This window comes from Perognathus longimembris, chromosome 9 (assembly GCF_023159225.1).
Source record: "Perognathus longimembris pacificus isolate PPM17 chromosome 9, ASM2315922v1, whole genome shotgun sequence".
Taxonomy (NCBI): Eukaryota; Metazoa; Chordata; class Mammalia; order Rodentia; family Heteromyidae; genus Perognathus; species Perognathus longimembris.
In genome coordinates, this window is record NC_063169.1 from 60,264,983 (window position 1) to 60,278,041 (window position 13,059).

The following is a 13,059-nucleotide window of genomic DNA, read 5'->3' on the forward strand; positions in this document are numbered from 1 at the left end:
TCGGACTGGGTGATGCAGAAGGAAATGCAGCCCAGGGGAGGGCCCGGGGACTGGCAGGGGCGTGGATTAGATGCACTCGTAGGTCTTTCTCATCTCTAATTTTCGGTGATTCATCTCGGGGAGCAGACAGCCCGTCACATAAATGTCACCCAGCACAGCTGGAGCTGGAGTAGATCGTGGAAGGTTCTGGCCCCTTCGCGATGCCTCCAAGCTGCCATGCCATTCAATGTCGGTCTGGAAGCTGCAGCCTGTCCCGTGCAGGGGAAGATGCCCTAAGACACCTAAGACCCTCCCCCAAGGCTGAGTCTACATAACGTGGGGAAGGGAGGCTCTACTCACTGGAGATGACGGGGGACGCGGAACCTGTTATCATTTTTCAGCAGCTGAGCGCCAATGTCACGGTGGAGCTGCCCTCAGTGACTCCAGCTATTCTGAAGAAATTAAAAAAAAAATGCCTGAGACAAATGGCCATAACTTGAAAATTGAGAAGGCTTTCTACCATGGGCTGGCTCATCCTTGATTTTGTGGACACTGTGATTTGAGGATGGCTTGAGTGTGTCTCCAAAAGGGTTTATACATTGGAAGTTTGATCCTCAGAGTCCTTGAAGAGATAGGGCATGGGGGGAAGTAGATAGGTTATTGGGAGCATCACCTTCATGGGGATTAAGATCAGTATCATGAAGTTACATTTATCCACAGTTGATTTTTATGTAGTGTGCAGGCATCCTGTGCACTGAGCTTTTCTGCCTGCAGCTTATCTCCTTCCATTTTCCTTCTATGTTATGATGTAACCATGGAGACCTTCAGTCATAACCAAATGCACAGGGCTCCCAAGGCTTGGGGCTTTCCGGCAACCAACTTGTGATCTAAGTAAGCCTTTCTTTATAAGTTGCCTGGCTTCCAATATTTTTGTCATATTAACAGAAAAAGGATGAATTCCATGGATCATGGAAAGATTTGGCTAAGGAATTCTTTTTCATGACTAGTGAAAGGGAAGTTCTAGAGACATTTGCAATTTATGAAGCAGGATTTCAGTCATAAGAGCTGCTCTAGCCAAATTAGTATGTTTGAAGCATTTGTCTTGCTACTCCCCAAACATGCATTTCCTCCTATCCAGATGGAATTTTTTCACATGAGGCCATCTGGTGGTATGTAGGAGTATGTCGTCTGAAATCCAGGAGCCCCAAGCTGCTTCTAGACAATTTGCCATATATATGTCGTGATAGAAGACCAATGGATTCTAGTTGCATCATCTTTTCTGGATGGCGAGAATAACTAATACATCTGAAAACAGACGTCCTGGGCTTGTGGGTGTCTCTGAGCTAAGGAATGTTACGTGCTTGATTCAGGCCTCCTTTTGAATGTGCTATGCAGAGACAACTTAGGGAACTACAAGGTTTTGTTTTGTTTTTGTTTTAGGATATAAGGTGGGCACAGGAAACTACATTCAGAAACAACAGATTGTACAAAGGATTCTCTGTACTCCCGCTCCTTGTCATGTGATTCCTTCCTGTTACTGGCAAGCCATGAATGGTGTTCCTATACTATGTGTACCTGGATATTTTTAAAACAAAGTTTCTTTCCTCCCCAAGTTCAGAGGCAGGGCTTTCTATTTGCATCTCTCTGCCTAGATACTGAAGTATTTCCAGCAGCCAGTCTGTGTTATACCCATTTGATGTTATGGAAGGAGATCCCAGAAATCATTACTGGGCCATTACAGAGCACTCAAGATAAATGCAAATCCCCTGGGGGTCAATTTCAGAAATATTATGTGCCCTGCAGGAGGAAAATATGCTGGTTCTCAATAGCACCTGAAGTGGAAGTGTGGGGGGTTGTTTGTTTCACAGAAGCACCTTGGGAGGTTTGGAAGCAAATGAAATCTGAATCCCATTGAGTAAATAATAGCACTTACATGCTAACACCACTAATTTGCCACCTGCCAGGCCTAGGATGCTGAGATCCAGATCTCACTAGCCACCATGAAGATGAGAGAGACACTCTTGCCCAGTGATTGTAGGACAAACATTAGCCTTAACTGGAAAGTACCGAGTTTAGTAAGACTATTCATTTGAAGTATCAGGTGGCATTCCCTTTGCTAAAACCATGGCCTGACAACCCATTGAACTTTCTTACAATAATTACCTTTGCAGTTGTTACAGATCCAGTTTTTTTATATTACTTATTTTTAGAAATACATACCTTATATCTTATGAAGGTAAAGAGTGATTTCAGTCCTATGATAAACACAGGTGAATAGTCACTTTTTTTTATTGTTGTGTTATATTAGGGTCTGCTCAGGACAAAAGAGCCCATGCCATATGATTCAATACAGGGCATTTTATACAAGAAACCTGTTAAAAGGAAAGGGGGATACTGACACTTTACAACAATGAGCAACTCATTCCCACTCTAGAGCTAGAGGGATGTAGGAAGAACCCACAGCCTCTTTCTGAGATACTCCCTGATTCACAACTGGAGAAGATACTCTAGTTCTGTCTTCTTTGATGCTTCAGTCTCCCAAGCCTATCCAAAAAAAGAGTAGGCAACAGATCCTAGAAGATGTAGCTCACAGATGTCCCAACACAGGTTTCCTAGAACCCTAAAAATGATGCAAGGCTTAAATGTTAATGGATTATGGGGATCTTCAATCCAAGAGAAACAAGAGTGAGATCAAAAGGATAATGATACATGAAGAAATGGGATAAACAAAACAAAGTAAAGCATTACTGAGCAGAAAGATACTATCTCACTGCATATAGCTACTGGCTGGCCTCATGTGGATCTCTGGACCACTTATTCATACTAGAGGAATGAATGTACCCACCCTCTCTAATTTTCAGCTTCCTGAGGTTAAAGTAGATGCTCAGAGTTCTGTCACTGATCCTTGTAGAGGGCGACTAAGGAAGCCAGGGTCCATGCCTCATTACCTAACTTTTCTTGTTGTTGTATTTGTTTTTGTTTTTGCCAGTCTTGGGGCTTGGAATCAGGGCCTGAGCACTGTCCCTGGCTTTTTGCTCAAGGCTAGAACTCTGCCACTTGAGCCACAGTGCCACTTCTGGCTGTTTTCTGTATATGTGGTGCTGGGGAGTTGAACCCAGGGCTTCATGTATACGAGGCAAACACTCTTGCCACTAGGCCATATCCCCAGCCCATACTTAATTTTTCTTAAGCGTCTAGAAGCAGTGGAAGATATAAAAATCTGGGCGTCACCTATGGTCTTGTGGAGGCTTCTGCCATGGTACATCCAGTAGAGGAAGTTCTGCAACCCAGTGGCTACTTCTAGGGTGGGAGATATAGCCACAAATGTCAGAGAATAAAGCATCAGTCACAGATCCAAGGTCATGGTGTGGTCAAACAAGTGCCCAGAACCCTCTTGGAGCTAGCAGCCAAGGGTCCAAGAGATAAATGAGGCTCAAAGAGTCTGAAACAGCACATAAACAGGGACAGTGTTGTACAAACATGAAGCTAAGACTTGGAGCATGTGGAGACCAACATGTTCACATGAGAATCTGCTGCTGTTATCCTTCTTGTGAAGGAGAATCTGCACAGGTGGGAAGGTGAAGGAATGGTAGTCGGCAGAAGGAAAGAGAAAGGAAGAAATGGAGAACAGAGATTGATTATTACTACATATGTCCTTGAGAAAATGCCATAGAGGCTTTATATGCATCACTCCCACTACTGCTTGAAACAAGGCCTACAAAGCTGGTATTATTGCCCCTACCTTATAGATAATGGATCTGAGAAACAGAGGGGTTGGTCCTCTTGCTTGCAAGCTCTGTGCCAAAGCTGGGCTCGAAGCCAACTCAAAGATGATTATCTACCCATGGCCACATGTGGTTCAATTATCTTTCATTCTATGAAGTGGCATGTTTCCTACACATGCAAATTTCATTGTCAAAGCCTGCATTTTTCAAGAGTCCACATTGAAAATACAAATAGTAATCCATGATCAAAGCACTGAGGGAACAGAATCCAAAATTAAGGAAACAAAGTGTTTAAAGAGGTAGGAACAATTTAGTAGAGACAAAGAATGGATAAGGAGGATAAGAAATGATAGGGCTCTTTCCTAGCAAGCACAAGTCTCTGAGTTCAAGCCACAGTAGCACTTAAAAAGAAATAGCTGGTTGGGAGTGCGGCTTAGTGATAGAGTGCTTGCCTAGCATGCGTAAAGCCCTAGGTTTGATTCTTCAGTACAACATAAACAGAAAAAGCTGGAAATGGCACTGTGGCTCAAGTGATAGAGTGCTAGCCTTGAGCAAAAGGAGCTTATAGACAGTGCTCAGGCCATGACTGAGTTCAAGCTCCAAGATTGGCAAAAGAAAAAAAAAATGCAGCAGCAGCAACAGAAGGAGAAAGAGTTGGAAGAGGAGGAGGAGGAGGAGACTCAGCTAATTTCTTTTAGATTATGTATTTTCAAGACTGCAGATAAGGTTAAGGTTTCAGATTTCAAAACATTTGTCATTTGTAGAACCCCAAATCATTCTTTAAGGCGAGGCATTAAATCATTATTTCTTTAGCTCCTTTAATTTTTCTTCTTCCTCTGCACTTTTTCCCATTTTTAAATAATTCATATAAATATACACGTGTCTGTTTCTTTAGTCTAATTTCAGAAATATTATATGAAAGGTATTAGTTATTTTAAAGTTTAGATATCCATTCATGAGCAAAACTGTGGATTAATGAATACCTCCTCATTTTTCATAATAATAAAAAGAATATGACAAGGTAAATTTGATACTCTACAACATAAAATATAGATTAAATGAACATAAGTGTATGTATAAATGTGTATATATATACATACACTTATACATTTATATATGTATATATACATATATACACATGTATGTAAACATATATATGTATATATAAATATATGTACTATGTGTGTCTACTATTTGCTAGCAATTCTTTGTGTTGACTTACACAGAAATAGCAACAAAAAACAGATGAGCCAATGCTATTCAGCAACAAAGATGAGAAAGTAGGAACATCAAAATACTCCTATTTCTGTTATAAAACATCTGTCGGTATCACATGTCTTCAGAAAGAGAAACAGGTTCAATTATGTGGTAGATTATGAAGCATGTGTTCTCTGAAATCAGCTAAACTTTGAAAAGTAATATCATTCTGTCTATTCTGCAATGATGGAAACATTGCAAAATGTCCATCAAATACATAAAATAACTAACGAGGCATTATATTACCATTTCATAGTAAGTGTTGTAGGGAGTACAGCTGACTCCATCTTGATTCGGGAAACATGGTAGAAAATGTTGGGGGGAGTAGATTAGGTCAACCTGACCCCCAAATTCTGCTTCTGTAAATAGCTTGCTCAACTTGTTTGTTGCTTGCTCTACCCGCTGCGTCAACCCCCTACATCTGTGCTATGCTTTTACCTTTATAAACCCAATTTGAGGACTGCTCAGGGTCACGGTGGCAGCTCCCGGAGTCTGCAGTGCATCCCTGGTTGGTCAGTTCGCTTTTTGTTTCCCCAATGAATCCATCTTTTTGCTTGAGACTGTCTCTGAGTGGTGGACTCTTGGAGGGACAGGGAACTCCCTCCCTCAAACCCCAAAACAGTAAGATCTACAATCTGTTCAGTTACTTCCTTTTTGATCTCCAAGCTTTGACTGGAGGATTGAGAACTAAAGGCTCTAAGTGGCGTGGTAGCCATCGGGTTGGCAATTTATTTAGCCTCATCATCTTTTGAATTTATCTAATTATCTATGTTAATTTTACAGGGACAGAAAAGCAAAAACACTGCTTGAAGTTGCATATAGCACTTTGTGTTGATTATTACTGTATTACTTATCTTAATTAAAATAAAAAAGCATTTATTTTATTCATTCAGTTTCTATTATCTAGAAAATAATTATCATCTGGGATGTAAATTCCCCATGCCTATTAAATATTACAATATAAAAAGGATTTATTTTATTTTACTTTCTAAAGATATCTGATAATAAAATAAGAAAATGAAATTACATTGATTGAAACTATCACATTATTTAATTTTTCTAATGTAATTCTAAATAATGGTTATTTCAATTCTCTCTGTAGAGTGATAGTTTCATTTCCCTAAATAAGAAAAGTTTCTGTTAAAGTAGAGCAATATTTGCAGTTTAGTTCTGGCTTTGCATATGAGGGAAGGGCATCCGCTCCTAGACATGAGAGATGAATAGGTCCTCATTTGATCTTCTGCTATAAACTATTGATGAAATATCTGAAACAACACTATTCAAACATTCGCCAACCATATGTGACCTTGAAGCCAAGGAAGTGAAGAGGACAAGCAAGGCAATCCCTAAAATCACTCAGGCTTTCTGCCTGAAGGCAATTTCCTAAGTGTTCAGCTAGAGAGAACACAAAAGTTTGGCCATCTTGCTAATTGAAGATGACAAGATCAGGAGTTTGGGAAAACCAAATGCAGCTAGAAATTGCAGTGCAGTATAAAGGGAGAAATGGATCTATGCAAAAGTCGGGCTCTAGGAATTGGCTTAAGAATTACCATGAGTACTTGGGTGTCAATCTGTATGTGAGTAGAGTGGAATGCTAATAGCCCAGGTAAAGAATAAATCACTAAGAAGATGAATTCCCAGAGCTGTCAATAAAGCAGGAATCGTTCTGATTTCTGATCAAAGCTGAGAGGAGAAGGGTTATTGAATGCACACAGAATTAAATAAAAATGCCAGAAGGATCAGACCTTAATAAAGCGGTTAAATAATTCCAAGAACAGAGACTATTCTAGACAGGCTCTGAAAGATTGAAAGCATTGGGCTGGGAATATGGCCTAGTGGCAAGAGTGCTTGCCTCGTATACATGAGGCCCTGGGTTTGATTCCTCAGCACCACATATACAGAAAATGGCCAGACGTGGCACTGTGGCTCAAGTGGCAGAGTGCTATCCTTGAGCAAAAAAGAAGCCAGGGACAGTGCTCAGGCCCTGAGTTCACGGCCTAGGACTGGCCAAAAAAAAAAAAAAGAAAGAAAGATTAAAAGCAAACTGAGCTGCAAGGAATTTGATTGCTTTCCAAGACTGCTCTCTCCTTAAAGAAAGGGGGAGGAAGGCCCAGCATTCTATAGCTATTATTGTACAGTATTTGCTCTAAGTTTTTAGATGTGTGACCAATTTGGAAAAGAGAAAGCATGACCAGGGGAGTGGTACATATCTATAATCCCAGCCACTTAGAGGCTGGACACTGATATGAGGATCCTGCCCGGAAGCCTCCATGGGCAGAAGTACGAGACTCTATTTTTAAAACCAACTAAAAGCAAAGGGTCTGTAGGTGTGGCTCAAGTAAAACACTAACCTAGCATGTGCCAGAACCTAGTGCCAATCCCCAGAACCACCAGCCTGTCAATCAGTCAGTCATACAGAGGTTCCATCAAAGTTCTCATCAAAAACTATCTGCTGAGCAGGAAAGGAAGGAATAACACCTTTAAAGCACTAAAAATAAAAAGCAAACTTTCAACAGAGAATTCTTTCCCCAAAGACAATCAAAGGGCATAAAATTCAAACAAAACATAAATAAAAACTCTCTCAACTTCATTTTATTTGATAAAATTATCAGAAAGGATAGTTACTGAACTTAAGGAATGTTATAAAAATATACAGTGGCTCATTCAGCTATGGCAGGAAAGTCCATGAAACTCTTATCTCCAATTAACTACCAAAAATTAAAAATAAAAAAGCAGGAAGTGGGGCTGTGGCTCAAGTGGTAAAATGTTAGCCTTGAGCAAAAGAAGCTCAGGGACAGTGGCCAGCCCCAGGACCACACACACACACACACACACACACACACACACACACACACACACACACCTATATATGTGTGTGCATAGGATACAATATATTAAAATAGTAACCCAAGGAGGGAAGGAAAAAGGTAAAATATACTTGGAGGGTTCCTTCCATTATAAAATTGCACACAAAATGTAATAGTATTGTATATGTGGATGTAGACTGTAAATATGACTTCTATGTGTTGTTAATTTTAGAAAAACTACTAAAACAAAAAGAAGAGATTTAGCCACTCTTCAAACTAACATAGGAAGTGTGAAAACAATAAACATAAGCAAAACCAAATGAGCACAAAAACATTAAAACAGGAAAAGGGAAAAAAGACAGATGGGATAGACAGAAAATATGGTTGATTTATAGCCAGTCATTTGATTATTATAATAAATGTAAATGAACCAAATAATAAACAGCTAAATTATCAGGCTACAGATGAAAGCAAGATCTAATCATTTGCTGTCTTCAAGAAACTTTCTGTCAATGCTGTGTGTTTTGACATTTATGTTTGTATTATACCACTGAGGAAAGTGTTCATCAGTCAAACTGAAAATTGAGAAAGATTAACCAGCTCAGATATAAAGCAATTCTTCAATAGTTTTTGACTAGTACTTTTCCTAACCATGTGAGGACATGTTCCCATTTGAAATGGAGGCCTTTTTCCTGGAAGCTATCATTATTAATATTCCTGTGTTGTAGGTCATACGGAAAGGAGAAGTGAGTTGCTGTTGGATCTGCACAGCCTGCAAAGAGAATGAGTTTGTGCAAGACGAGTTCACCTGCAGAGCCTGTGACCTAGGGTGGTGGCCCAATATGGATCTGACAGGTAGGTGTGGCTTCAGGTATCAACTTTGCTCCTGACTATTGTTCTTTCTATGTGCATCATTCAATGCAAGCAGTTAGTGTGTATTTCCATCATTACCTTACACAACACATTTTATAATGCTCCTGCTGAACAAGCTTTTTATGAGTTTCCATGCTCTACACAGAAAGTAAAGGTCACCTAAATCTAAACACAGGTGCATTGCTATGTGGTATGGTATTATGGTACAGTTATTTTCTGGTGTTCCTTGTTAAAATAGCATTGTGAAGGTATTTCTAGATAGCAGAATCCATACTTGGGCTGGGAATATGGCCTAGTGGCAAGAGTGCTTGCCCTGTATACATGAAGCCCTGGTTTCGATTCCCCAGTACCACATATATAGAAAATGGCCAGAAGTGGCGCTGTGGCTCAAGTGGCAGAGTGCTAGCCTTGAACAAAAAGAAGCCAGGGACAGTGCCCAGGCCCTGAGACCAAGGCCCAGGACTGGCAAAAAAAAAAAAAAAAAAAAAAAAAAAGAACGTGCCCAGAATCCATAGTTGCTTCCATTTCTTAAACATCTAACTGTGTAAGAATCACTATTGTAGGCTTTTCAAAGGTACAAAGTTAAACACCATCTTAGCTTTTATTTTGTTCAAAATCTACCAGAAAAAAACCTGAATAATATGATAGTATGATAGAACATGATAGGATATGACATGATTTATATGGCATCAGAGAATATAAAAGAGATGTTTACAATATACCATAAAACTTTTAAGACAGACAAGAACATGATAGAAATTCTAGAAAGTGGAACACAAGGAATTTGTAAGTTTACAATAGGAAATAAAGTTTACATAGGGGAAATGATGGAATCAGTCCATGGGATTGTTGAGACCCACGAGGTATGGTTGGGGAGTGGTAGGAGGTGAGGCTGGGTAGGGAATTGGCAGAGATGGGAATGTTTTTGCATGGCCCCTCTAGTGGAAGACCTTGGCTATTAGCACAGGAGACCCACTAAAGTGGTGAATAACAACTGTTTTCAGAAGGATGGACGTGGTGGCAATGAGAAGTCTCGACTAGACCAGAGACAGAGCCATCAGGACGCTGTTGCTCCTTGTCAGGGACCAGGGTAGCTGCAAGTTGAAATGAGAAGGAATAAGTGAATGCCACTGATGACACACTAGTAAGACCCATGGGGCTGAGATGGATGGAGAGCAATGTGCATATTCATAAATTTGTTTGTTCCACAGTCCCTAGTGCCAAGCTCTCTAATGAGAAATACTTCACAAATGCTTGGCATAAATTTGAAGACACTGAGTGTTAGGAACTTTGTCATCTGAGTGCATACATAATTTGTCATCTGCATAAGCTAACTTCTCACTGGAGCCAGAGAATACTGAGTCCTGGAATCATAAGGTCATATGCCCAAGGCCATACAGTCACTAATTCCTGATCCAGCTCCTCCTTGTGTGCTGTTGAAAAGTCTAATACCTAATCAACATTCATTAAGTTGAGAGGATTAGAAAGCAGAAAGGACTCATCCAAGCCCATCTAGATCAATGCAGTTGGTTATAGAAAACTCACAAAGTAGGTCTATAATTGTCGTTCTAAGCCTAATGGTTTCCTATGACATAATTTATTTCAAGACTACATTCAATGATCTGGTGTGGGAAGGCTGCCACCTTCCCTCTGGTGTCCAGTCTACCCTCTTGCTCACACTTTATCTTTTCTAAGCTTTGTCTTCCTTTGTAACATATGATTCCGACTGTGCCTCTCTTTCTTATATAAGCCTGTCCTACAAAAGGGCCATTGTGTTGGGAGAGTTGGGGTTGACTGAACAACACAGTCTGCTCTTTGAGATCACAGCTGACCAGGAAGATTCTCAAAGACAAAGACCGTCCTTTGCTTAGATTGTTCTTAGAAGTCCAAAGTACTGGCTTTGAGGTACAAGTTTTCTCTGGTCTATGTTCTTTTAAACTTTCCCAAACTTTTCTTGAGTTAGGCTTTATCTCATACTGGATAAAGATCTTCTATTTTAAAACATTAAAAAATGAATCTTACACATGAAAGTTCTAATACATTGTATCAATGGAACCAGAGTCATATATTTTGTTCCCCAGAGATCTTCGATTCTGGGTATATTATCAACTAATAGACAAACGATTTCTCTCATTCACCAGGACTCTGTCTTGATCAAATGAGATGAAGAGAATGACAATTTTCTATCTCAAGAGTTATGTAACCATCATTTTTAACATTCAAATGAGATGATTCAGGAAGAGTGCTGGCTGCCTTTATGTCCCCCAAGCAGCTACTCCTAGATGATATATTGTGCAAATGTTGCCGTTAGGATCTTTCAGCGCATACATCTCTCATACAAATCTATACTTAGGTCCTAGTGACACCCATTGTTTTAGTGTTCTTTTTCCTTTCATACATGAATGGAAAATTAAATCCCATTGCCACTTGCTTAGTGCCATGTCAAGCACAGAGCAAGGGCCAGATAGATGGTCCTGTGAGTTTGGGGTTGCCATGGTAGCAGGCATTGTGAAAGAAAGACCACTGCCACAGAACACCAAACACCAGTCAGGAGAAGAAATGCCTGGCCTCTATGTAATGGTTTGTTACTACAAGAAAGGTTTTCAGACAGAATTCTAGTCAGAAATCATTCTTCGAGAAACAATGTGGGCTTAAAAAAAAAACAGATGATAGAAGATATGAAAAGTCACTTTGAGATTGCAACCATTCATATATGCTGTGATCATTCAGTGTTAATGAATGTAAACACACTTAGAGTAGTTTCAATTTTTTCATTAGAATCTGTTCTTTCTTGGCTATTAAGAGAAAATGCTATATTTCTTAGAGTAAGTGCCTTTTGGAGTGTTAAGTGTTTCATATTTTGGAAAATTCATTGTCTAGGATAATTCCACACAAGTATTTCACACTTTATTTTTTATGATGCTTAAATAGGGTTGTCTTCTGTTTTGTTGTATGACTTGATAGCTTAGTTATTCAGAGAACAATTATAAAAAAGTGGTCCAATAAAACTTATTTCTTGGGGCTGGGGATATAGCCTAGTGGCAAGAGTGCCTGCCTCGGATACACGAGGCCCTAGGTTCGATTCCCCAGCACCACATACACAGAAAACGGCCAGAATCGGCGCTGTGGCTCAAGTGGCAGAGTGCTAGCCTTGAGCGGGAAGAAGCCAGGGACAGTGCTCAGGCCCTGAGTCCAAGGCCCAGGACTGGCCAAAAAAAAAAAAAAAAAAAAAAAAAAAAAAAAAAAAAAAAAACTTATTTCTTTAAAATATCAAATAGTATAAGAAGATTTCACAAAAAAGACAGGCTCCACTGAATTTTTGCATCAAGAACCAGAAATTAATCTGGAAAAAATGAGCAAGCATTAGCTATCTGGCTCCATCCAAGAATTACTGTGAATTCTCATAATACTCATTTATTTGATTCTGCAATATACTTTACCATCTATTTTGTGACAGATATTTCTAGAAATTCACTTTGTAGGTAATTGGTATTAATGAAATAACATTAAGAAAAGCATTTTCCTATACAATCATAAAATAATATTTTAAATGTTGTAAATTGCCTGAAGATATTTTGGATAAAATAATCATTGACTTTATTTTTTTCTCCTTCCTTTCCTCTTCTCTCCTCTTTCTTTTTCTTTCTTCTTTCCTTCCTTCCTTCCTTCCTTCCTTCCTTCCTTCCTTCCTTCCTTCCTTCCTTCCTTCCTTCCTTCCTTCCTCCCTTTCCTCCTCTTCCTCTTTCCTTCTCTTCCTCCTCCTCCTCTTTCTTTTTCTTCTTTCTTTTCTTTTATTTTTTTTGGCTCTACTGAGATTATGGCTTGCTTTGCTCAGCTAGTGCTCTACCACTTGAACCATGTCCCCAGCCTGTTTTTTTGCTGGTTATTTTGGGAATGGAGATTCTCATACTTTTCTGTCCTGGCTGTCTTCAGACTAGGATCAAGCCTCTAGATAACAGCCTCCTGTGTAGCTGGAGTTCAGGCATGAACTACTGGTACTAAGATTATCACCTTTATTTCTCCATTCATGTTAAAGTCGACTTGACTTTACAATAAAGAAATCTGATATCAAATTTTGGGTCCCTCGAATACATTTGAATGTTATGCATGACCACATATTTGATTCAAGAATGAGAAGAATGGTCTAGTCCTTAGATCTAGTCCTATGACCACTTCTGCGATTTTACTGAGTAATTTGCAGTATGCTTAATGGGAACTGACTTGTGTCGAAGCTCTGCTTCTCTGAAATCACTGTAGCCATGGATACTGCCCAGCCACCAAGGTCTCAGAGCATCAGGTGTAGTAAGCATAACTCTCATAAAGCCTTCTTTTGAGTTCTGGGGTCAGTAGGCTTGAGAAATTGCTCATAGCTGGTGAAGATTATCCCCAACCCACTCCACTAGTCTTGAAATACCTCA

At 39.6% G+C, this 13,059-nt stretch overlaps 1 protein-coding gene across 2 annotated transcripts in view; it reads left to right on the forward strand.

The window, feature by feature from the left end:
* The window catches only part of Grm1 (glutamate metabotropic receptor 1), a 292,553-nt gene that overhangs the window by 239,102 nt on the left and 40,392 nt on the right, over nucleotides 1-13,059 (forward strand). For both annotated transcript variants that reach the window (XM_048354248.1, XM_048354249.1), the window contains exon 6: nucleotides 8,497-8,623. In XM_048354248.1, the coding sequence (XP_048210205.1) occupies nucleotides 8,497-8,623 (127 nt within the window). The remainder of the gene's footprint in view (nucleotides 1-8,496; nucleotides 8,624-13,059) is intronic.